Here is a 26,867-nt window from a genome sequence, read left to right on the forward strand (position 1 = left end):
CGCAACTAGAGAAAGGCCGTGCACAGCAACAAAGACCCAATGCAGCCAAAAAAAAAAAAAAAAAAAATCGTTAAGGAAGTGAAATATCTGTAAGTACTCTGCTCTTCAATCAGTACCTAGGACATAGCTGGGATACAGTAATATTATTTCCCTTTCCCTATTTGAATAGAGATACATTAGATTTTTCTGGAGCCAATTCTCTTTTGGATCATCCAGACCACAGACATCACTGATATCTCACATGTGGGACTAACTGATATCCATGTATCTTCTTGGCTTGAACCAACAGCAGGATTTTCTGAGACTGTATTCTGTTCTTCTAATGTGTGCCCATCACTATGATATGTATTATGAAAGAAGAACCAGACAAAAAGCAACATTTGTTTTATAGTCAGTATGTGCCACCCCGGACCTAGTCACACAGCTAAAAAGTGAAGGACTTGGAATCCAGTCTAACTCTCCCAGGTTTCCATACTGTGTCTCATAAAAAGTTAAAAAGTAAAGAAAGGTGAAGAGGTCGGGAGTAAAACTGATCAGCGTGCAAAAAAAGATAAACCGTATTTGTTAAATCAATGAAATCTAAATGCAGAGTCAGCTGGGGAAAAGAAGGAAATAGAGAAGAAAAAGGAGGAGACAGAGGAGAAGACAATCTTTTCTAACTTTTCACTTACTGACTCAGAGCACAAAGATGCAGGAGCCCACTGAGCTCTCCAAGCCTGCCCTTCCACTCAGCTTGGACAATTCTAACATCTTTTTACACGCAAATACTCCCAGCAACTCTCCCTATTCCTGGCACAATGGGCTGCTTGGAATTCACCTTCAAATCATAGAAGGATCTACCCAATCTGTAAAGTTGATCCCAATTCTAATGAGCCCTAAGGAGTTTACTGAATTTCAACTTTGCTTGTAAACACATCATCTTATTCACAGAAGAAAGATATTTTGTCAATAGCAACCAGAAGATGTCAACAACAGAGTCAGTATAGTGTGCCTGTCTGGACTGAGTCCCCTGGCCACTGGCTGTGGCTCTACCAGACGGTCTCAGCACTTCAAGGTGCCTCTGCCCTGGTCCTGAGCGAGGTCTGCCTCAGCCCCTGGAGCTAACTTGGTACTCAGTGGAAAAACATGATTGTAACCCTTATTTTCAGTTAAGAAGTGAAGGTCTTTCCTTCACCTCCTCCTTCCCCGCCTCCCATACCCTTAATGTGTATTTGTTTTCTAACCCTGCTGTAACCAATAACCACAAATTCAGTGGCTTAAAATAACACAAGTTTATTATCTCACAGCTGCGGAGAAACAAAAGTCTGAAATCATTTTTCCTAGGTTAAAATCAAGGTGTAGGTGAGCCTGCATTCCTTCTGGAAGATCTAGGGGAAAATCTGTTTCTTTGTCTTTTCTAGAAGCCACATACAGTCCTTGGCTTGTAGCCCTTTCCTTCATCTTCAAGGCCAAGAGAGTAGTATCATTTCTCCCGTCTGACCTCTACTTAATCCTTACAACTTGCCCACAATTCCCCTGTCATCTCCATTTCTTCTCATGGCCAGTGACACCCCACTAAATGGTTATTTCAAGCAGTTGTTGCAGGGTATGCAAAAGTGAGTGGGGATCAGTGTAGTTCAGGCCACTTCAGCCAGGCCGTAGGCTTTTTTCAGGCTTGAGGCTGGCACCACCCCATGTGCAATCACAAGCTTTGTAGATGCAGTCATCTGTCTCAGTGCCTGAAATCCCTCTTACCAGGCATGAGATGAGGGGAAAGTAAGCTCTAATCTTCTCCCATAAAAGTGGGATCCAGGGTCCCAAGTGTACAAGTTACTCTCTCCAAAGAAAGCCTCCCATTTCCCAATAAACATCCAGCTGCATCAACTTTAACACTGGCCCACTTAAAGCAAAAGTAAATGAAAAAGCTATTTTTTTCCAACTCCTTTTTTTAACATAAGAAAAAATGAGGAGATTGTCACATAGATGATCTTGATCCTCTGTGGAAGCCTAAAGGAGTTCCATTTTAACATCCTGTCACATATGGTCAGTTCTGCTAGAATACTACATACATGTTCTTAAAAATCACCACCATTATTGTGGTGATAAAAACCACAGGGCTTATGGGTTTATGGGCATAACACTTTAAAACTTTTTCAGTGACACATTAAAAAACTAGGACCCTAATAAATACAGAAGCACAGTTCTACACTTGTTAAATGGTTAGGAAATACATAAATGGGCTGCAATAAATACGACACTTTACCTTGAAAAGACTTGGAGCGTTCTTGTGGACACAGGCATCAGAAAGACGGCAACTTGTGGGTTATTGTGAGGTGGTGAAAAGAGGGTCATCAGAAGGGAGAGGAAAGGAGGGAAATCAGATGGATTTAACGCCAAAGGTTAATGGCGCAGCTTGTAACACATGCAGTGAATCAAGGTAGCTGGCAGATGCTTAAGATGTGTGTGTGTGTGTGTGTGTGTGTGTGTGTGTGTGTGTGCGCGCGCGCCTGCGCGCGCGCCCGCGCGCGCGCCCGCATGCGCAAGCGCCAGCACAAGCGCACACGCTTTGTGCTTTCCTGGGTGGCTAGGTTCAGCTGAATGCAGTTTTGTATATTCGCCTTAGTGTTTCTTGTGGATGCAATCATGCATAAGCAAACATGAGATTCCTGTTATGCTTGAATTATTCTCTGATACACCCATTGTGTTGGAACAAATTTGCATTTTCAAAACAAGCATTATAGCAAAACTGAATGTATTTGTGTATGAGTGTTCTGATCAGATCCTCCTGAGGAAGAGATACCAAAGGACAGTAGCTTATCAAACTATTAAACATAAGTTGTTTCCACTTGTCAGGCATCTTTGGGTATTACTGGACAGATGGTGAGAACTAAGAATCATTCCCCTACATTAAAGGCAAAATGGAGAAGAGAGTGTAAAGATGTCTCACAGGGACACAAGAGAAAATGTAGGTAAGGTGGCAGTCTATCATAGCAGGAAGGAAACTTCCACCGAATTCTTGGTCCAAAACATTCTAGCTACATACTGTAGCTAGATGACATTCCAGAAAAGGCAAAACTGTGGAGACAGTAAAAAGGTCAGTGGTTGCCAGGGTTTAGGAAAAGAGAGATGAGGAATCAGAGCACAGAGAATTTTTAGGGCAGTGAAACTATTCTGTATGACACTACAATGGTAGATACTTGTCATCACACATTTGTCAAAACCCACAGAATGTACAACAAGAGTGAGCCCTAACGTAAACTATGAGCTTTGGGTAACAATAGTGTGTCAATGTAGGCTCATAAGTCATAGGAAATGTACCACTCTGGTGGAGGATGGGAAATCTTATTTGGAGGCAAACCTGCCCTGTACTACCAGGAGAATAGTTTTAGCCTTTACTTATCTCACTAAGTATGAATAATCTTACATTTCACTACTACATTAATAATACTATAATCAAATATTAATTTATCTGCTTAAAAGGTACTGCCTCAAATCCCACTGGGATGTTACACAACACGGAGTACGTGTAACTACTTTTCTACAAACCAAAAATCTTGACTTCCAAAACATATTTAGCCTAAGGGTGATAAGGAATTGAAAACCTGTATGATTTTCAAAGTATTCCTGTCAACCAGGAAACATAAAGCTAGGTTTTAGTACAGCTGCTGAAGAAACTGCTAGGTGACCCCAGATGTGTTCTTTCTGGACATGTGGCTACATATAATTCCCAACACCCCTTGCAGATACGTGTGAGCAGATGACTAGAGGAATCTGAGATGAAGAGATATGTGATGCTGCTGTATCACGTAGTTAAAGGCCACATCTCTTGCTCTGGACTTCCAACTTTTCCTAACCCCCCTTGCTCCTACTAGCTTGAAATGTTCATGACTGAAACTGACTTGGAAGCCATATGCTGGGGGTGGCAGAGACACTTTGCTACCCTCCGTTACTTCATGACTGGAGCAGAGACCACTTAATCACCAAGCACTGTTACATGAAAAAAAGGTATTCTCTGCTATTTAAACCATGGTATTTGGTGGGTATCTTTGTTATAGCACTTTAACTGCTACAACAGCCTAAGCCCATGAGATCACCAACTTGAAATTAGCATGTTGGTTTCATTGTTTCTATTAAAAATGTGTCCACAAATTTTTGAGTAAGTTTCTTAGTTTAAATAAGATGCCTTTTCAGCTCACTGATTTTTTCCCCTCTTATTGAATCTTAATTAGCATGCAAAACAATCAGCTGGTCAGCATTGGCCCAAATTGACTAAATTGTTTTCCTTTCCTTTGTTTCCAGTCATTTAATAGTAAGTTTCTTAACTACCAACTTTCTCAAGCACTATTTGTTTGTTTGTTTTTCTCTCAGATAAAGTACAGAAGTAGCAGCCCTCAAGGCTGTCCCTGTGTAGAGCTGACATCCCCTGCGTCGGCAGGCGGACTCCCAACCACTGCGCCACCAGGGAAGCCCCTAAAAAGACCTTTTTAAAGGGCACTAAAAGGATAAGCATAAACAAAATGTATTCTTATAAACTCTGGGGATTACTCTTTTTATTGATCGATTTTTTATGACGCCTGAATTCCTAATCAGTTTGTCCTTGATCCACCACCTTTTTATTAATAGTCTAAAGATAAAGATTCTAACCAAGATGTTGACATTCTATCCAATCATACCAGATTGTCAGGAACATACTGACGGACCTCTATATCTGCCAGTCAGCAAACCCTCAGCCATACTGAGAAAACTATTGGTTGTTTGAGGATCCAAAGTATTACTACTTGGTTTGAAATACTGGTGTATCCTCTAGTTACTTAACAACCAAGAACATGAGATTTTATTATACTGATTCTCTGTCTTATGGCTACATTTTGCTATCATTTTAAGATCTTACATTTTGTGCCCCCAAAAAGTAAAGTTTTTTTCTACTTACTTCGTCAACTAAATGCAGAATGGAGAAAGAGAAGGAGGAAACTCAAACATGGGACGGAAAAAAAATTGAGTCTATTATAGTATCTTATTCCTTCCCACCTGTAATTTCTTTTTCTCTTAGAAATTCTTTATGAATGAATTTGGTGCATTAAAATAGTATAGCAGTTCCCAGTATTTCAATGACCTCTCTCTTAATTCAAATATTGTTTCAACAGAACTTTGATATTCTTCTACCCTCCTGGTCTGCTGCTTCTTTAAGCTAAACTGAGGATTTCTTCTAAAGCTCAATACTTGGTCCTATGTTCTTCTTGATCTCCTGTCTTTACTAGAATAAAGCGATGTCATCTTACAACTTCAGTTATTATGTATATGACAATCACTGCAAAAATCCTTCCTGCAGCCCAAACCTGTCAAAAGAACTGATTTTCTATCTCTAAAAGCCAAGGGATTCACTGTTCTTTCCCCATTATGTGCCACAATCTCCCTCAAACTCAAATGCTTTATCAAACAAACTGGATCCTTCACCTAATTTCTATTAAAGAATAATACAGCCCAGTGGTTAAAAAATAGGCCCTGGAGTCAGTAGACCTGGGTGGATATCTAGTTCTTCCACTTGACAAATGTGTGGCACTGGGCAATTTCTTTAACCTGTTCATAGTAGTGTAAATATTACACACAATACTTAACCTACAATAGATATTTAATAAATATGAGAAATTATTTTCCACCTGGGATACATCATCCAACAGAATATAATCTTATGAGAGAGAAAAATACATATGCACAGAAAATACTTTAAGTCACAAGTGTTCTCTTTGCCTTGATTTCATAAACACACTGAAGAAGTTTTCAAAGCAGCTCAATAACCTAAGCAACTAAAGTGCGATGATCAGCCATCGGGGTGGAAAGCCAAGGTACAGTCCCCAGAGGGCCAAGTTTCCAGGGGAAGAATCTGAACCCAAACACAGAGCCAAGATATTGTCTATAACGAAAGATAAAGGTGGTAGAACTGAGAAGAGGTGCATAAAATGGAATCTGATTTCTAGCAGAGATTACTGAGTAGATCATGTGTCTTCCACAGCTTGCTCTTTTTAAAGACTTATTCTTAGCCTCTTCCCTATCGGAGCTAATAAGAAAAAAATATCAAATTATTTGCTCATCTCCTGAAGAGTTAATAAGAACGCTGTTGTACATTTAGTATGTGAAGGATATATTTTATTCTGCAACTATAACAGTAAAAAATTACAGATTTCGAGCCAGACCACTGGGGTTCAAATTCTACTTCTACTCCTTGTTGGCTCTGTGAACATGGTCAAAGTTAATCAACCTCTCTGTGCTTCATTTTCCCACCTGGAAACTGGACATAATAATGGTAACTATATCTCTGGATTGTTGTGAGAATAAAATGAGTAAATGTATTTAAGTACTTAGAATAGTCCCGTGCAAAGAATAAGTGCTATAAGCCTTTGCTTTCATCATTATTATTACTTTTATCATTATATTTCAACACGTTTCTTTTCTCAAAGGAATTGTCCTGCTGATCACAGCAGAAAACAATTTAAATATCAATGATGGCGTCAAAGGCAATCCCCTGCTTGTTGCGATTCTTTATCAGAGGGGGAAGCTTGCTCTTTTCAGCTATATGTATATTAGCTGTACATACGCGTGTGTGTGCAGAAGATGCGGCTGATGGGCAGCCAAATTTAGGCCATAAAAGGTGACATTCATAACCAAAGTCCACTGCATCTATCTTTGCTCTAAATTAACTTACGAAGCATGTGCTATACAGCATTTTAAACCGCATTAACTAATAATGTGCAGCACCTGAGTCACGGCACTCTTCTCACTACTGACGTATAGGCATAAATCCTGTCGCAAAGAGTAGGATGGAATAACCTGAGTTCACCATTGTTCCAACAAAGCAAAAGTACAAAAATTTCATCGGCTTCGTGTTCTATCATCCTTTGCTTTCTATGTATAATGCGCGTACTGTTCTACAAAGCCACACAATACCAAAGGAGGCTGTTAATCAGGCCTTAAACAGAACTCTTAATGGTATTCTTAGCTTGGAACATGGCATAGAGAGGATATATATGCATCTGTATCTGTCGTTACTCTTTGATAGAAAATAAATTTATTTTTTGTTTGTTGCTCAATAAACTTTTTTTTTTTTTAATTGAAGGTATAACATGGATACAACGACCAGGGCTGCTTTCGCTACATCCTCAGTGCCTACCCCAATGCATGATGGGTAAAAGCGCAATAAATATTCCTTGAACAAATAAACGAATGTAGAAATATCCCTCACGTGGGGAGGGGCGCCATAAAATTCATTTGAGGGAGGCAAAGTCTGGACTTACGGGTCCACATCCCCAAAATAGCCCAACATATTGGGCTCCTACGTATTGGGCAGACTTCGGTGCTAGATCTTATGCCACATCCTTTACGCGAATTATTGGCTCACTAACTCTTCACCGAAACCGAAAAGGTAGATTAATTTTCCTGCCAGGTGAGGAACCCGAGGCTCAGTCAGAAACTGGGATTCCAGAGGTCGGACAGCGAGACCAGCGTCGCCGCCACTCCGAAGCCCAGACGGCGCTGGACCCTCGAAGCTCGGGGGCATCCGGGAAGGAGCTTACAGAGGCGCCAGGCCTCCAGGGATGGAGACCCGCCCGGGCCGCCCCGGGAGAAGGGGGCTCGGCGGGGGACGCGGGGGCGGTTGGGGGAGCAGTACCCTGAGGCCCCGCAGCTGTCGCGGGCTCCTCGCCTCAATTCCTACCTCATCTGGTGGTGCCTGGCGACGCGCTCCCGGTGCTGAAAGTCGTGCCATCTGTGAGGCCGCTCGCGGGCCTGCGCGAGACGCCGGCCATTGTTGCCGCCGAGAGCCCCAGAGGCCCCTCAGAGCGACCGGCTGCCGCGCCTCCCGCGACCCCGCGCGGAGCCGTCTTTCCGCAGCCCGCGCAATTCCCGCCGCCTTTGCTCCGCCCCGCCAACCCAGCAGCCCCGCGATTCTGAGAGGACGACTTCCGGCCTCTTTCAGAACCGGAATTCGAAAGAGCAGGTAGCCCATGCGTGAACATATTCAGAGGGGCTTATTAAGTGTCATAAGAAAAACAGTGCAGGGAATTCCCTGGCGGTCCAGTGGTTATGACTCTGCGTTGTCACTGCGGAGGGCCGGGGTTCAATACCCAGTTGGGGAACCAAGATCCCGCAAGCCCTGGAGTGGGGCCAAAAGAAAAAAAAAAAAGAATGCAGGCCCTTTTAATTTATTTTCCAAAAGCTAGAAGGACTTTTTGTTCGCTTTTAATTCCTGCGGACGGTGAATTAAGAGTCCGTACCATACGCCCCAAGAAACACAAGTCTGAGAAGATGCATGCAGATAAGGAAGCCACTCCAGCCTTCGGTTAACAATGTCGTACTGAACACTAAATATCTGTTAAGACAGTAGATCTCGTGTGTTCTTACCACAATAAAATAAATAGGGAAAGAAAAAAAGGATCGTTTTTACAAGGGATCTTTTTATAAGATAATGCATGGAAACTTTTAATTTAACCACTTAGAAAATATAAAGCATGGTTTTACTACAAAAAAAAAGAGGGAAATATAAAAAGAAAGAAGAGAGAGACAAAGAAAGGAGGGAGTGAAGGAAGGCAGGCAAGAAGGAAGACAGGAAGGGAGGGAGGCAGGCCTTTGTCCCAGGGCATTCGCTAAAACACAGAGGACCTACCTGTTGTCCCAGGGCATTCCCTACAACACAGAGGACCTACTTGTTGTCCCAGGGCGTTCCCTAAAACACAGAGGACCTACCTGTTGTCCCAGGGCATTCCCTACAACACAGAGGACCTACCTGTTGTCTCCAGGACATTGCCTACAACACAGAGGACCTACCTATTGTCTCCAGGGCGTTCCCTAAAACACAGAGGACCTACCTGTTGTCCCAGGGCATTCCCTAAAACACAGAGGACCTACCTGTTGTCTCCAGGGCATTCCCTACAACACAGAGGACCTACCTGCCAAACTCCACTCAGCATCTTCTCGTGCTCGTGGGAACCCAGCCTGCAATAAGAGGCAGCCACTTTTTCGAAAGTTTTTATTGAAGTACAATTTACACACAGAAATTGAATATATAAATTTCCAGCTCGATGTATTTTCACAAACTGAATATGAGGTGTAATCAGATAAGCACAGAACATTTCCAGCACCACCAAAGAGACAATATTTCTAACACTTCTAGACAATACTTCTAATAAATACTTTTTTAAATGTCTAATAAAATGTTCACTGAGTGTAACAGTCCTTTAGATGTATGACAAGGGAAGAAAGAAAGGAGCAATCTGACATTATTTCCTAAGATGGTGTGCAGAGCTCAAACAAACAACAAAAGATTTAGACTTTAAATACAAAATCTAGAATATTGTATAGCATGATTTTCAATATGTATATTGCTTAAAACTGATTTTGAAAGATGCTCATTAATACAAAAAGACTAGTTGTGGGCTTTCCTGGTGGCGCAGTGGTTGAGAATCTGCCTGCCAATGCAGGGGACACGGGTTCGAGCCCTGGTCTGGGCAGATCCCACATGCCGCGGAGCAACTGGGCCCATGAGCTACAACCACCGATCCTGCATGTCTGGAGCCTGTGCTCCGCAACGAGAGAGGCCGCGACAGTGAGAGGCCTGCGCACCGCAATGAAGAGTGGCCCCCGCTCACCGCAACTAGAGAAAGCCCTCGCACAGAAACGAAGACCCAACACAGCCATAAATAAATAAATAAATTAAATTAAATAAAAAAAAAAAAAGACTAGTTGTAAAATAGCTACAATGTATATAAAAGTGGCATGACTCCTTCCAGATTAGCCTTGAGAGGGTCTCCTGGATTCTTCTGTAGGAAAATGATGTGTGTTGGGACAGTACCACTGCACATCAGTCTGGTCCTGCTTTATGTGTTTTCCAAGCTCTTCTCTCTCATCCTTTACCTCAGGGCCATTTCCCTCCCTGGCAGAAACAGAGTCCAATAGACCCCCCGGTGAGATTCTCTTCTCAAAACAGGTTTACAGAGCCCGCTTTTCATTTCTGAGAAACTAGATAATTGGAAGACAAGGAGAATTGAGAGAAGGTAGAGTTACTTGAAAGGGAGGGCACGATGTAAAGGGTCAAGGAGAGACTCTGAAGACAAACTAATCTCCTTCCAGGGCTCTTCCTATGCCACACCCTCCTCACCACACATCACGCACATACACACACACACACATTCCACCACACATGCCACATACACATCACACAAAACACATACCATGTATCACATATCACACACACTACCACAACACACCGCATACACACACACCCCACACACATTCATACTCCTCACCTAGTGGATAATGTGCCTTGGCCCGACACCCTGGACATTTGTTTCCCATCTGGATGGAGGGCAGGAGACTCAGATGCTGTGTGAAGCGAGGCTGTCTCCCACCAAAATGAAATCTGATTAAATTGGTGGAGGAAAAATTTCCTTTTGAACCAAGAAGTTGTGGATCCACCATCACTGTTAAAAACACAGCCCAGAAAAAAAATATCAGTTTTGAATGTTGCTACTTATAATTTATAAGAGTTTACTATTTGAATCATGAACTGGAAGAAAAAGGATCAAGGAGGCTAATAAAAGGCAATATTTAAAATACTCAAGACTTAAAAAAAATCTTCCTAACAGATAAAGAATGAGGATTAGAATTAGGAACTCAAAAGGATGAACATTAATGCTTTGAGGCCATCACAAAACTAGATGTAGGGGTTCCATCAAGGACGGAAACCAGGACCGTGAAGGCAGGAATGAGAGTAGGAGAAGGCATATTCTGAACTCAGATATAAGTTCATGGTCAGAACTGTGAGAAACAGAACCACAGATCGCAGTATTCAAACATGCAAAGAGTCCGGCTAACACAGATGCCAAAGCTTAGTAAGGAACTGTTGGTAATTCACATGGATTGAGTAGTTATACCTTAAAGTAGGTAGTGCTCTAAGTAGGTAATAAGGCACCAGAATATTGATTATCTTGCCATGAGCAGTGCAGTTAGTAAGTAGTAGAGCCAGGATTTGAACCCAGGAGATCTGGCTTTACTGTCTTTGCACTTCATCTTGCATCTGGCTAACCCAGAGGCAGATATGCTATGAAACTAGTCAAACTTAAGTTTCAAGATCCTTATTCGTTTGAGACCCTCTAAGATCCTGGACCTAATGTTTTACTTTGTAATTTTTTATTCTTTTTCTTGACAAGGACTCTCCTCATTTGTATAAGCTTCAGGCCTCACAAAACCTGGTTCCTTCCTGCTGGCTGTCAGTAAGAAAGCTATCACAGGACATCCGGATAAGTAATACGTCTCCTTATATGTATGATCTCCTATGGTGGGGGGAGGGGGCAGTGCTTTCCTACCTTTCTCACGCCGGGACACACATCTAACATGTTTTTATAAGGCAGTAGAAGGAGGAAGAGGTTAACGAAAATTTCAGAAGTGGAGACCAATTAAAATAAAGAGGTTTATTTGGGGTATGTTCAAGAAGCACTTGAATTGTGTTCCACCTGACTACAAAACGGGGGGAGCTTATAAAGGCAAAAAACTGCAAGGTTACATATATTGTTTGTCAAGAATTAAGATTGGGGACTTCCCTGGTGGCACAGTGGTTGAGAATCCGCCTGCCAATGCAGGAGACATGGGTTCGAACCCTGGTCCGGGAAGATCCCACATGCTGCGGAGCAACTAAGCCCATGAGCCACAACTACTGAGCCTGCGCTCTAGAGCCCGCGAGCCACAACTACTGAAGCCCACGCGCCTAGAGCCCGTGCTTAGCAACAAGAGAAGCCACCGCAATGAGAAGCCCGCTCACCGCAACGAAGAGCATCCCCCACTCACCACAACTAGAGAAAAGCCCGTGCGCAACAACGAAGACCCAACGCAGCCAAAAATAAATAAATAAATTTATTTTTTAAAAAAATAGAATTAAGATTGGAGCTGGCAAGGAGTAAGGGTGCTTGTTTAGCAGGATTGGTTGAGGTTCCAAATGATTAGTTGGGAGCGGGGAACTTTGAAACTACAAGGTTGCAGCTGGCAGCTGCTAGCAGATTTTGTTTTAAAAATGGCTGGTGGTGTTCTTGGATACAGTTGAGAAAATTCAAGTTCTCAGCGATGCAGGAAAGTGTGTGAACCACATCCACGTGGCCACCTGGCTCCATTTTGGATGCCTAAACCGAGGTTGCTACAATTTGATTTTTAAATGATCTTAAATATGTCATCAGGTTCACAGCTGGTGGTAACCACCCTAAGTTCCAGCCAGAGGCTAATAGGATCAAGATTTTAGGGGACCTCTAAGCCCTTGAGTACCACTGAACGAGGCGCCGTGGTTGAATAAGGCTACATAGCTCATTCCTCCAGGTTCAGTACTTCAAGTGCTAGCAGAGCTAATGATAGGAATGTTCATACCGTGTCCTAGGAGCCCAGAGCAAAGATGTGAGATTGTCAGGTTTGGAGGAATGAGAGTGAGATTAACACTTTATAATAGTTTTTATTTTTATTTATCTCCTATTTATTATAGTAATTTTTAATTGGGTAATGAGATGCTCACAAGTGTGAAGAGCAAAAGGACTTCCATGAATGATAACAAAATGATCCATAGGTTTTGTTTTTTTTTTCTCCAACTGAATTTTGTGTTAATACTTTTCCCCCTTAAATAGTAACACCTACCTTGGAAGTATTTCAGAGATTTTGGTGCCAGTGTTTTCCATATTCCACACAAGCATGCTATGGCTTTTCTGTCCCCTTTCTGACAAATTGCAAAATGGAGTCTCTAAAGGGACAGGGGTGAGGCTGACAAAAATTCATCATGCACCATGGATTATTTGTTTCTCGCTGTTCTCACCTAATTGTCACAATGAGTGGTATTTCCCAAATTTTTGAGAAGAGGAAAAGTAAGGCTATGAGACTTACAACAACTTGCAGAAGTTGAAACATTACTTTGTGGTGAAGTTCAGTCCTCCAGCCAAGGGCTGCCTGATTTCAAAGCCCAAGCACTGTTCCCCAATTCGCCCCAGGACTGGGTTTTTTTGGCATACATACAGAGCTTCTGGCAAGACCATAGGGCAGAGGAAAACATGTTCACTTGTCTTAAAGCTGTGTGTCTTCAACTTCAGTGTGGAAATGCCAGTGAGTAAGACATCCTGGACTCCCTGTAGTACACATTAAACTTTTGTAGCGGGATGTATGACCTTCAGACATGTGCCCGCAGGATCCACAGGCAGCTTTCCAACCTGCAGAGAGATACTTGCGGAATAATTAGAAATGTACCCAGAGGTTTATGTACATGTACATTCATCACAGTGTCGTTTATAATAACTACAAATGGAAAGCAATTTAAAATGTCCCACAGTAGGGGAATTATTAAGTAAATTAGGGACATTCATATGATAAAATATTACTCCCATTAGGAATTATATTTTCCAAAACAATTACTTTTAATACACGATCCTATATTATTTCTGGATGCTGGAAGATGGAAAAACAGCTGTAAAGAACATTACAAGACTAATTGGGAATTCTTTAATTAGACTATTAGATATCATTAAATAATATTTATTGAATGTATATGTATTTATTTATTTTTGCGATATGCGGGCCTCTCACTGTTGTGGCCTCTCCCGTTGCGGAGCACAGGGTCTGGACGCGCAGGCTCAGCAGCCATGGCTCACGGGCCCAGCCGCTCTGCGGCATGTGGGATCTCCCCAGACCGGGGCACGAACCCGCGTCCCCTGCATCGGCAGGCGGACTCTCAACCACTGTGCCACCAGGGAAGCCCTGAATATATTTTTTTATATAATAAATGTAATTTAACAAAATGTACTAATTCTTAGAAGATACGTATGTATTTAAAGATAAAAAAGCTGTATTTTCAAGAAATATCTAATGATGAGAAGGAAGTTCACAATATATATAATTTAAGGTAATTAATTTTCATTTTGCTTAAAATATACATAGAAAAAAAATTAGAAAGATACACACCAAAACATAACATTGGTTATATGTGTAGTAAGATTACAACCAACTTTTATTTTATTTTTTGTACATTTCCACATTTTTCTTTTTTCCTACTGTGACCTATTATATTTTGTTCCCACTCCTCCAAGGTATAAGCACAGGGAGAAATCTAAGACTAGGGAGAGGCTGATTGGGCACATCATTGAGTTAAATTAGTGCAGGAGGGCCTTGTAAAGTAATCCAAAGTAAGATAAGGTACCAATAAGCTCAAAGAATAACAGGTCAAAATTATGTCATGGGAGGGGGAGGGATAACTAGAGCAGGAGGGTCGATAAAGACCTGATTTGAAGAATGGAGTTTTATTGGTAAATCAGATTTCAGGGCAAGATATGTATAATATTTTATTTTTAAGGTACTCTAAGGAAAACAAAGAAAAAATTTTTAAAGGTAATCAAACTGCAGTCCTGCATGGAATCCTATGTGATGTCCTCCAACCTCAAGACCAGACTGTCCCCTCTCCTCCAGCCAGCTGTGGAGAGGTTGGGAAGGAAATGGCAATGATTCTGGATTCCATTTGGTAATGTTCACTACAAGAGGCTACCAGTGACTTGCCATCTCCTGGGGAAATTGTCCATTCAGGAAAGGGTGGAAGAGAGAGATTTGGGAAGGAGAGGGGGAGTTAATGGGGGGGTAAAAGGGATGGCTTGAGTGATGGTTAGCAGGTTCCTTGTGGGACACCATTCATGTTGAAGGGAATGTCTTTGTCAAATGTTCTGTCTGAGGCAGTGAGACCCACACCCTTGAACAGTGCAAGGGGATGCATTTGCCAAGCAAGGGAGCACTTCTTTTAATGTTTCATTCTGGCCACTCTTGCTCCCATCCTTACCACCACGTCTGCTTGGCTTGGAATTTGTATCTAGGAACCCTGGGTGAAAATTTTCTTGCACCTTTTACATAGTTATTTATGCAAACCCAGAAGAGTAAGAATAATATAGATTTAATCTTCCCCCCACACTCAATCAGTGGCAGTCCCAGTGTAGATAATCATGCAGCCAAGATCCACTCAGGATGACTTTCCCAGAGGGAAAAAATATGCTGGTTTCCTCGGCAATACCGACCCCTCTGGGACAAAGAGAATAAATAAATAAATAAATATAAGGGCTATCACCAGGATTATACTACAGTTAAATGTAATGTACACTACATTAAAATGTATTACTTTTATATTCATTTATCAAAATTTTAAAAAATTCAATTTTTTTTGTAATTGATGACAATATATTCAAATATGCTTGGTGTTTGCTATTTATAATTTACTTCTTAGCTTTTTGAGATGATAAATCAAGAAATAAGGGCTTCCCTGGTGGCGCAGTGGTTGAGAGTCCGCCTGCCGATGCAGGGGACATGGGTTCGTGCCCCGGTCCGGGAAGATCCCACATGCAGCAGAGCGGCTGGGCCTGTGAGCCATGGCCGCTGAGCCTGCGCATCCGGAGCCCATGCTCCGCAACGGGAGAGGCCACAACAGTGAGAGGCCCGCGTACCGCAAAAAAAAAAAAAAAAAAAAAAGAAATAAAATTCAGTAAAATGAAAAATGGGAAGCAGCCACAAATTATCTGAAAAGGATGTGACTGGCTCACCTCCTCCACAATTCTCTGAGTATATGTGATGTCAGGGTGAAAATGCAAGTAGGGAACTCAAAGAACAGAAGAGGGCATTATCTGGAATTTAAAGTCTAGTTCATGTCTGCTCCCTACCTTTGAGGGCACAAGATTAAAATGTATAAGGTTGAAAGACAAAGCAGATCTAGATTAATGAGAAGGGTGAACAGAGACCCTAAAGTAAACCCAGTTACTGACCTCCTTCTATGATTTTCTATTGCTGATTAAGAGGTTCAGTTATCAACTTTTCCTCACTTCTTCTCTAATTTACAAACTAAAACCTGTGATCAATTTTTTCTTAATAATTTTGCAGTCACGCATGGGTTAAATCCATCAGTTTTGTCAGAGACTGAAAATACTGACAGTAACTTATCTGAGTAGGAAGAGGAGGGGAAGGGGTGCCCTCTGTGACTGGTGACATCCTGCAAATGAGAGCAAGAAGGAAGAAATTAAAGAAAAAGAAAAAAAAAAAACCCTGTAAGGACAGAGCACTAAGAATGGGGAGCCTGAGTAAGACCAGCCGAAAGAAGCATCTTCGCTCAGTCACTACCCCCTTCCTAAACCCTGGCATGTTGGGATAAAGAGTAGGCTTGATCTGGTCTTACAGAGATGAAAAGCCTTCTGCTCATAGCAAATAGCAAAAGCTCAGAAAATAACCTTATGTAAAACTCAAAAAGTCACTCGGCATCCACAGCCTTGAAACATTTATTGGCTAGGGACTTTGCTCTGTCATCTTTGAACATATTAACAAACAACAAAAGGTTCCATCCTCTTGTGAATATGGTAACACGAATGCCACAATGATATTCACACATATCTTTGTAGTGTCTGAACACATAAGTCTTCCTGAGTACAAATACTCCAGGCCCCATGGGATGGGAAGAAAATCGACTTTTCAGAGGAGGCTGAGTCATGAGTGAAAAGGAGAACCCATACCTCCAGTCCCCTGGAGGAGCTGGGATTGCCCCGGCACACAGAGCTCTGCACGTAGGACAAAGGCACATGCAAATAATAAAGTTTTTTAGAGTCAAATAAATAAATACACTTGAAGAAAAATGACATATATTTATAAAACTGGCCTATGAAAATGGGATTCTGGTCAATAGGAACTAGTTCTATCTATTTCAGTGATCAGCACATACAGGGGGCAGTCTAGATAATGAATTTGGTTAAAGACACAGGATATGATCAGCTTTCTCCTATTGGTATTAGAAGTTGATTGTCCAATTTGGCTGTTCATTGGGGGCTCAAGTTAATGGAAATTCTTGGGGGTTGGGGGTGGGCTTTCCTTTCAGATCACCTGATGTTAATACTGTCAATGCATTAATCATCCTAATTAATAGTCACCTGTTGGTCTTAGACCTCATTCTCAGAGAAGGCTGAGGGAGCCTCCCTCAGACATGGTTATTCAGTGAGCAGATGGTAAGAGGGCCTGTGTTTGCCCCTTCATTTGGGAAACAAGGGGAGATGATGGGCCTGAGAGTCTCTTGGAAAGAGGCTGGAGGGAAACTGTAGATAAGGGACTCATCTGTCACATTGTAGAATGCTATGAGTGTCTGGACTATGAGTGTCTGGACTCATAGTCTAAGAAATGCTATGAGTGTCTGGACTCATAGTCTAAGAAAACACCAATCTTATGCACTGGCTCTCTAACATGTTGGCCTTTCAAAGGTGATGAGACCCAAAGACTATAATCATCTCCAATTTTTAAGCCTGTAAGTGAGAAGAGGTCCCCTGGAGGCTTGGGGAGATTCCCCTTTCTGCTCACTGAGTCCTTGCAGATGCCCACCTCCCACTCAGTCTTGTTGCCCACTTCCACCTCCCAGTACTGTCTCCCGCAGGTGAAGATCTGAGCCCCCAGCACCGTTGCAGATTGGTCAAATATTTCGGGGTTGTCAGGCAACTGCTGTCGGGTTCCTCCATGTTTCACACTTTTCAGATCCTCAGACAAGACAAGATAGGCGTTGGCCGTGGCTGGATCTAGAGTTATATCTGCTGCAAGAGGGAAAAAGAATGAATCCTCTTTTGCATTCTAGAAAACCCTCTTATGTATGTGGAATTGAAATTAAGGTCTTAGTATCTAGTCCTATTTTTTTTAATTTAATTTAGGTGAATGTGGTGGGTAGTGTCTCAGAGCCCCTTTTAGTGTTTTACAAAATACAAGAGAGTGAATCTCTCAAAGGAAACCAAAGAGAGTCATGTCAAGAGTGATATTGGATCTCTGATAATGGAATGGAGGTAGTTCTGTTTATAAGACAGTTTTAGAACTAGGAGCTATTTATCCACACAGGTCATATCTTTTGTCATTTGTATTTGCTTTAGCCAAGATTGGTTATGGTTCTTCAGTTGGGGTGGGAGAGAAATATAGTTATCACTTACTGAACTTCTACTTAGGTGCCAGGCATTTTCTGTACATTATCCCATTTAATTATGGCAAGTATTATTATCTTTTTTCCATTTTCATAAAAGAAAAAACTGAGGCTCATAAAGGTTAGGAAATGGGGCCAAGATGACAAAGTTACTGAGTGTTTGAATAGCAGCTCCTAATCAGCATTTTTCATTACGTCATGCTTAAGTGCAACTTCTTATGAGTTAGTGCAACCACCAGTGACCATTTGATGAAACACATTTTGAACCACTGAGAGAGCTCCTCTCCCAGACTCCTGGGAGGAACTTTCATTGATTATCCAGACAAGATTAGGCACCTCATCATACCATTTCATACTTTTATTTGTAGATCAAATCCCAATCACTAATTCTTTCTTTAATATCATTCTTCTCAATCTCACTGTAAGTTCTACAGAAGCAAAGGCAAGTCTGTCTTATTCATCATTGTAAGTACACTCAGAGACTGATAGCACAGTACCTACTATAGCACATAATAGGCACTTCTCATATATCTGTTGAGTCCAAAGTCTATTAGGCCTTCTTCTGAAGGTCAGACTGTCAACAAGATAAAAGGTGAAAACTAATGCTGACCTCTCTAGATGTTGGCCAGCCTAAATATTTAGAGCATTTTAAAAGAACATTCTTTGAATGTTCCCTCACTGAGATTTAAGAGTTTAAATCAGCTTTTATCCTGACAAGAACAAAGGTAGAAATGCAGAAACCCCTGAGGAGGTATGTGTATGTGTGCATGTGCAAGGCAATGGGATGGACAAAACAACAATGAAAACAAAGGTAAGAGCAGAACTCAGACAGAAAACAAAACCAGATCAAACATCAATCAAGTCCCGGTGCTTCTGTCTGTTCCGGCAGGGATGGTCTGTGGCCCCCATTAACTCTGAAGACCCCTGGAGGTTCAAAACATCAGGCTGACTTACTGCTAAATTTTCTTAGCATCTCTCTCACTCCAGTGATGTGGCACAGAGTCAGTTCCGTGGTGATGGCCTCTGGACACTGAAGCAAGAGTGGCTCACTCCTACAGGAGGGCAGAGAGTCACTCAGTCTCCTCTGAGCAGACCGCATGACCTGCTCCAACTTGAGAATCCAGCTCATTTTGCCCCAACAGCATGGACACTCTCATCCACACTCTGATAACCTATTGCATCAACACCACACCCCAATAACTGAACACAGAATTGAAACCTACCTTTCCAGTATTCCTCTTACATTCTAAGGGTATAAAAGAAAGAAGGTTAGTTTTTGTGCACTTTGATCACTAGCAAAGACTGAATCTGTTTTGGATACTGTCCTTTGCAAATTTTGCAGAATCCCCTTCCCGTGGCTCTAGAACACCTTGAGTGGGAGAGCATATGGTAGAAAAAACGCAATCTTCTAGGGGTGAGCTCTTTTGAACGCGAGATGGTTCTCCCAATGACTAGAGATCTCTTTTTCTCATATTGTCACTTTGTTTAGAGAATCTATTGCTGAGAAAGGAGCCAAACTATTGGCTTCATTATCCAATGCCTCCAGGAGGTAGAGATAAGAAAGGAAAGTAGCCCAGTGAGAGCTGAAACTACACCTGTGTACAGTTGGACTGGGTTGTTGGGAAGGCACCAAATTAAATAGCATTCTGTGGAGCCAGTCTAGGAAAGAGACATGAAGCTGGAGACTGGAAGCTGGAACATAGCTTAGTTTAAGAAGGTCCCAGAGAATGCAGTAGTAGCCTAGGAAGGCAGTAGAGCAAAGATGGTGAGGATTTGGGGCTCAGTATACACAGAATACCTGGGTTCTATCACCTACTAGCTATTTGACAGGCAAACTATCTAACTGCCATAGGTCTGAATTATTAAGCAATTGCTACTATTAACCCATTTTGTAGATAACAATCACCTGTTGTAAATATCATAATAGTATTTAACTTTATCAGGTCTTTTTGAGGATGTAATTTAATGTGCCCAACACCTAGTAAATGTTCATTAAACTTAAATTTTTTATTTGGCAAAGCTGAGGTTGCAGCAAGGCAGGCGCAAAAAAAAAATTGGAGTCATAATTTAACTTGGTTCGGATGTATATTCCTCTGTGTTTTTCCTCCTCTTCAAGACTTTATTTATACTATATAGAACACTCATTCTTTAGGAAAACTTTTTGGGGGGCCAGAACTTAATTTTTCAGGTAAATAAGGAAAAGTTTATTTGGTATGACTTGAAATATGATAGGGGACTACATGTGTTTTCTTCCATGAATTTCTCCAATGTTCTTACCTCAAATGACTCTATGATCGAGTTCTGACACATGGACTCTATCTGTCCAATTGTTTTGCTCAGGCTTTGAATTCGCTGGGTCAGCTTGATCTCATGGTCCCTCAGTCTCCTCAGGTTCTCTCTTTCCTCCATTTCCAGTAGCTGGAGCTGCAGCTGCTCCTCCTCCTTCAGGAACTGGTGCATTTTTGCATATTCTGACACAACAACCTGTTTACAGGTCTTTGTCTCTTCCTGCCATCACGCGTGTGTACACACACACACATGAACAATATAATAAAGTTAGTAACAGAAACACTTATGCAGATTTTTAATCCTTACAACGTTCAAGAGTTCCATTGTGACAATTCTTGAAACCTGACACATAACACATACAGTCTATTAACTAGCTGGGTGGATAGTTTGATATTTTAGAAGATGTGTGTACTGTAGCTATAGTAGCAAAGAAAACCAAAATCTCTACTCCTAGGAGGCTGTCATTCTACTGGGAACAATGAAAAGTAAACAGTCAAGTAAAAATATAATAGATGGTGATCAGTACCATTATTTTTAAAAAGTAAAGCAAAATAGGGCTTCCCTGGTGGCGCAGTGGTTGGGAGTCCGCCTGCCGATGCCGGGGACGCAGGTTCGTGCCCCGGTCCGGGAAGATCCCACGTGATGCGGAGTGGCTAGGCCCGTGAGCCATGGCCGCTGAGCCTGCGCGTCCGGAGCCTGTGCTCCGCAATGGGAGAGGCCACAACAGTGAGAGGTCCGCGTACCACACACACACACACAAAAAAGTAAAGCAAAATAAAGTAAGGAAAAAAATTAGGGGAGGGACTTCCCTGGTGGAGCAGCAGTTAAGACTTCGCGCTCCCAATGCAGGGGGCCCAGGTTCGATCCCTCATCAGGGAACTAGATCCCACATGCATGCTGCAGCTAAGAGTTTGCATGCCACAACTAAGGAGCCTGAGAGCTGCAACTAAGGAGCCCACTGGCTGCAACTAAGGAGCACACGTGCCTCAATTAAGACCCAGTGCAACCAAAGAAATAAAACTTTTTAAAATAAATAAATAAATAATAAATAAATAGATAAATAAATAAATACGGTAACTGCTTAGTTCTTTAAAAAAAATAGGGGAAAAAACATGCATTCATTTATTCAACAAATATTTATTCAATGAAGTAGGCAATGGATCACATACTAGGACTAGAAATGATCATCACAAATACTCCCATGTAAGAACTCAAAGATTATTGGAATAATCAGATACACGCTTATTTTTTTAATATTTAATAAAACATTTAATTCTGTGCTTTGCTAGACAGCTCAAATTCTGATCTGTGACTAACCTCAAGCTTTTGTTCAGGTGTTCTAATCCACACTACTATTTTACTTTAATTTCCCTTTCTGTTTATTTCTTTTTTATCTGCCCTTTTTCCCCAAAAGGATTTGAGATGTTCCTTTTTCTGTCAACTTCCATTCTATGTTATATGTCTTTAACTTGTATATTTAATAATTATAATCAGAGCAGAAATAAAGGTAGCCACCATGTGGTATAGGTACACCAAGAAGGGAGAAATAAGCCAGCCTGGGGATGGGAGAATTTGAGATGAGTCTTGAGATTCCCAGATGGACAAGCAGAGGTGGGCAGCCCAAAGCAAGGATACTCCATGTTATAGGACTGGGACTGGAAAATTTTGTCATTTTCCCCTTGGTATTTCACGACATGTCCCTTTAGTCCTCCTCATAGAATCACATACAAGATGCAAAAGTGAACCAGATACTGACCTTACACAATATCACTCTCTCCTTCTCATGGGTTAATATAACCTGAGTTTCATTTTTCTTTTTACGCAAAATATTTAGGATTTCCTGGAGTTTCTCCTGCAATAGAAACAAACTCTGTGGCAAATGAGCAGAGCACCAGGTCATGAAGGGGTCTTGAGGACCAGGTACAAGATGACTGAGACTCTAGATCAAAGGGTGAAGCAGGACCCACACCAAATTTGTGGTCTGGTGCCTGGAGATTAGCACCCATGAATGTCACCCATAGAAAATATTATGAGAATTAAGCGATGGAACCTGATTTGTGTTCTGAAATTTATATCAAGCAGCCAATCTTACTTTATGATGCTCCTCAGCCTCATTCGAGAGATTCATTCTGTTTATTCCATGACCTTGGGTTGAGGAATCCTTTACACCCTGCTCATCATCAGACAACACCTTGGGGGCAGCTAGCATTCTCTCATAGCTGCCTTGGTTGCCCTCACTCTGCAGCACCTGGGATCTGAGCTGCTTGCTGATGCCAACCAGCCTCCCCAGATGCTCATTGGGCAGGAAATGTGTGATCTCCAAGGTCCTCCAGCACTCAGGACAAGATAAAGGAGTGTTATGTTCCTCCCAGCTTCTCAGGAGACACACCAGACAAAAGCTGTGCCAACACTCGGTGGTCACTGGGCTGGTGAAATAGTCCAAGCAGATGAAACAGGTCAGTTCCTCCCTGAGATTCTCCATCAAATTTGCTGTAGACATTTTCTCAAAGGACATCAGAACAAGGTCACGCTTTTATTCTGGGATTAGAAAATCCTCCCTGAGAGTCTATTGTTTTGAGTAACAAGTGGGTAATCAGTTGCTATGGTGTTATTACATGAAATTCTTATTCTCCTCTGTGACTGATTTCACCAGTTGACACAAAGCCAATTATGACTTAATGTGGAACCTCTACATACTGGGTTCATCATCAACCCCAAACTTTTGAGGAATCTCATCGTACAAGCAAGCCATGTCCTGGATACTGAGGATACTTGCTCCCAACAGTTGTCATTTCAAGAGTCGGTTACTGTATATGAATAACACCATGAAACCGTTGAAACACATTGGCTTTACGCTGGAGGTTTGGGTAATTTGGTGTAAGCCAGTACAGAGATTTAAATTATGATGATCTCTGATAATATCTGAATTGGAATCTCCTCCAAATCTTTTAGAAAACTCCACTAATGGAATCTAGTTGAGAAACTGAAGGAAGAAAACTATAATATATATTTCTTCACTCATTAGGCCATTTTCTTTCTTTGACCAAAGCCTACAAACTTTGTGCTCCTTTATCAGGTACTGTGTCCTTTTTTTTTTTTTTGCGGTACGCGGGCCTCTCACTGCTGTGGTCTCTCCCGTTGCGGAGCACAGGCTCCGGACGCGCAGGCTCAGCGGCCATGGTTCACGGGCCTAGCCGCTCCACAGCATGTGGGATCTTCCCGGACCGGGGCACGAACCCGTGTCCCCTGCCTCAGCAGGCGGACTCTCAACCACTGCGCCACCAGGGAAGCCCAGTACTGTGTCCTTTGATTTAATTTTATTCATCCCCCAAAATGAGAATAATTCCAATGAAGTATTCCCTGACTTTCAATGTACAATGGATTACTAGAGTTATATTTATTGCTCTGCCCTGCAGACCGTGATACTCACCTCTCTGCTACCATAGAAAACATCAAAAACATCATTGTTGTTGGAAGTTGCCTCAAGGAGCCATTACATTATGGAGTGGATGGAAAGACATATTTTAGGATAAATATAATTTTGCTCACTTATTTTCATTCTTTGAAAATGTTTAAACTAGGCCTTCTTAAACCTCTTATCACTTCTTACTGGACAGAAATTAAATGTGTAGACATTATTTTTAGACTGACGAAAAAATACATAGTATACAAACTGTGTGCAATGACCTCTGAGATTAGTGCCAAATCCTATAAATTTGCTGTCTTATGCTCATGAGTCCCTTCTTGCCATGGCCCATCCTCCACTCACTGCATGCCAAGAAGTGGAATCTTAAAAGCTTAAAAGCTCAGAGTCTAACCAGTTCTGTCCTCCCATTAAGTTCATACCTTATTTCTATTTTTCTCCTGTCACTCTCCAGCTTGGCAACCTTCTATGGTTCTCCATTACCTGTGTTATTCCATTAATTCCTTTCTGACTTTCATGGTTCCAACTGATTCTTCTTTCCCACTCATCTCCAGCAGGATGTTGAGTGTTTCCTTACCTTGAACTTTTGTTCAAAAAGGAATTTTCTAGCCTGAAATAGTTCTTCCTCCACCTTCCTTCCTCCTAGTCAAAACTCATTTTTCTGAAGTCATTAATGGTTTAATCATACATCCTTTGTTAATGAGTGGGATGAGATTTTTTGCTAGGAAAAGGAAGAACTAGAGCAAAGAGTTATACTAGCTTAAATAGGAGGAGTGGTAGCATCAGTTTGGGGTCATGAAATCTCTACTGTTCAGATTGCTTCTATGCTAGTAACCAGGGGCTTCAAAATATTGTTAGGAGTTAGTCTCAAGTAAGGGTCTTACAAAACACACACACACACACACACTCACACACACACACACACAAAACCAAAAAACTACACTAACATGAACTGCCATCTCTGGAAAAAGGATTTATGAATTACCACCTACATTCAGTGTGTTATTCACACACAAACTCAGGAATCTTTAACATTGACCAGAATCATTAGAATAAGCCCTACCATAGAGTTATGGTACATCACAGAGCCTGTATTCCAATTTGGAATGGGGAGACTGGCATGTTCTAAGTTCAAGTCACACTGATCCGTTCCATCCCACTTCCCTCTTCCAAATAAACTCCTTTCATAAACTCAACACAATAACCATATCTTATTCATTGCTGACTAGAGGGATTCTTTTGCACGTAGCAAGGGCTCAATTTATCTGTAAATAAGTTTTAAATGAACAACGAGGGGAACCATATTGTTGTAGAAAAACAGTCTTTTATCTAACTGGAAACCAAGAGATCATATAATCCAACTACCTGCTAAAGATGATGAAGAAACTAAGACAAATAAATTGAGTTGGTTCCCTGAATACTTACTCTGAGTCAGGCCAGGGCTAGGAAGCTGGGTCTCCTACCTCCTGTCATTCTCTTCTGTCAACAGTACACTGCATCTCACTTGTTGTCTTGTGAGTGGGTGAAAATTTCCAGTTATGTCAATGAAACGAATATGGCTCAAGTGCTTTCAGAACGAAATTAGAGAGCTATCATTATGGCGTGATCAGGTGACAAGCATCTGAATTCACTGGCTACACTCACTATTGGGAATGCAGACTTTTTCTTTACCTTCTCTCTGAACACATTGATTAGGCTTAATTCACAGATGAGGACGTTTATAGAGTGGGCCAGCCTTCCCAGAATACATTACACCAACCCTCGGGTACTGTACTGCCAGACTTGATTTCTGCGATCAGCAATTCAAATAGCTTTTTCTCTGGCCTGTCTCCTCCTACGGAGGTGACAGTAAGGATACCCCAAGAGGTCCACAGTCACAACTGTCACCAACATTCAATTAAGGTTGGAACATGCAGAAAAGAGGAACCTTAAGGATACAGTGAGGGCTGTATAAATAAATATATAAATATATAAATATAAATATATATATATATAAATATAATAATATAAATATATATATATAAATATAATATAAATATAAATAAATATATTTATAAATAAATGTTTGAAAATTACAATCTAGGAAAGAGACTTTGGAACACGTGTGTCAAATACCTTATCAAATTATGAAGAGGTCATCAAAAAAGTATACTTAAAAATAGTAGCTCTTCGTATTACTATATAGCCATTTAAAAATAACAGATCTATTTATATACACTGACATGACATGACATCCATTAAATGATATTAACGGGGAAATACATTTTTACTCCCCCAAATAGTTTAAGTATAAACAATAAAAATTAGGTTATATATGTATTTTTTCCTACAAAAATGAGGCCATGCTATAGAGGTTGATAGCGTATCTGTATACACAAAGGCATAGAAAAAATATGGAATTTCATGGATATGACACCAAAAGCACAGACAACAAAAGCAAAAATAGACAAGTGGGACTACATTAAACTAAGAAGCTTCTATACTACAAAGGGAACAATTAACAGAGTAAAAAGGCAACCAACAGAATAGGAGAAAATATTTGCAAACCATGTATCAGATAAGAGGTTAATTTCCAAAATATATAAGGAAATCTTACAACTCAACAGTAGAAAAACAACAACAAAATAACACAAAACTAATAACCCAATTAAAATATGGGCTAAAGGGGCTTCCCTGGTGGCGCAGTGGTTGACAGTCTGCCTGCCGATTCAGGGGACGCGGGTTCGTGCCCTGGTCTGGGAGGATCCCACATACCGTGGAGCGGCTGGGCCTGTGAGCCATGGCCACTGGGCCTGCGCGTCTGGAGCCTGTGCTCCACAACGCGAGAGGCCCACGTACGGCAAAAAAAAAAAAAAAAAAAATGGGCTAAAGACTTGAATAGGCATTTCTCTAAAAAAGACACACCAAAGACTAACAGGTATGTGTATAAAAAGATGCTCAATATCACTAATTACCAGGGAAATACACAAAAAAACACAATGAGATATCACTTCACAGTTGTCAGGAAGACCATTATATAAAAAAAAAATGTTGGTGACGATGTGGAAACATTGGAATCCTTGTACACTGTCAGTGGGAACACAAAATTTTCCATACTATGCAGGAAAATAGTATGGAGATTCCTCAAAATACTAAAAATAGAACTACCATATGATCCAGCAAACCCACTTCTGGCTATTTGTCTAAAAGAATTGAACTCAA

General features: G+C 41.3%; 1 protein-coding gene across 1 annotated transcript; it reads right to left on the minus strand.

The window, feature by feature from the left end:
• Positions 1-16,978: 16,978 nt before the first annotated feature.
• TRIML1 (tripartite motif family like 1) lies at positions 16,979-22,742 on the minus strand. The gene is made up of 7 exons (XM_060001347.1): positions 22,335-22,742; positions 21,999-22,094; positions 20,231-20,461; positions 19,177-19,199; positions 18,908-19,005; positions 17,186-17,579; positions 16,979-17,135 (listed from the first exon to the last, which is right to left on the minus strand). The coding sequence occupies exons 1-7, from the start codon at positions 22,740-22,742 to the stop codon at positions 16,979-16,981; spliced, it is 1,407 nt and encodes a 468-aa protein (XP_059857330.1).
• Between the last annotated feature and the right edge of the window lie 4,125 nt (positions 22,743-26,867).

Source organism: Delphinus delphis, chromosome 21 (assembly GCF_949987515.2).
Source record: "Delphinus delphis chromosome 21, mDelDel1.2, whole genome shotgun sequence".
NCBI lineage: Eukaryota > Metazoa > Chordata > Mammalia > Artiodactyla > Delphinidae > Delphinus > Delphinus delphis.

Coding starts and splice junctions, on each gene's coding strand:
- TRIML1 (XM_060001347.1), bottom strand. CDS start 22,742: ATGTCTACAGCAAATTTGATGGAGAATCTCAGGGAGGAACTGACCTGT. Junction 20,462..21,998: donor AGAGAGTGATATTGTGTAAG/GTCAGTATCTGG, acceptor GCGTGATGGCAG/GAAGAGACAAAGACCTGTAA. Junction 19,006..19,176: donor GTAAGAGGAATACTGGAAAG/GTAGGTTTCAAT, acceptor GCCCTCCTGTAG/GAGTGAGCCACTCTTGCTTC.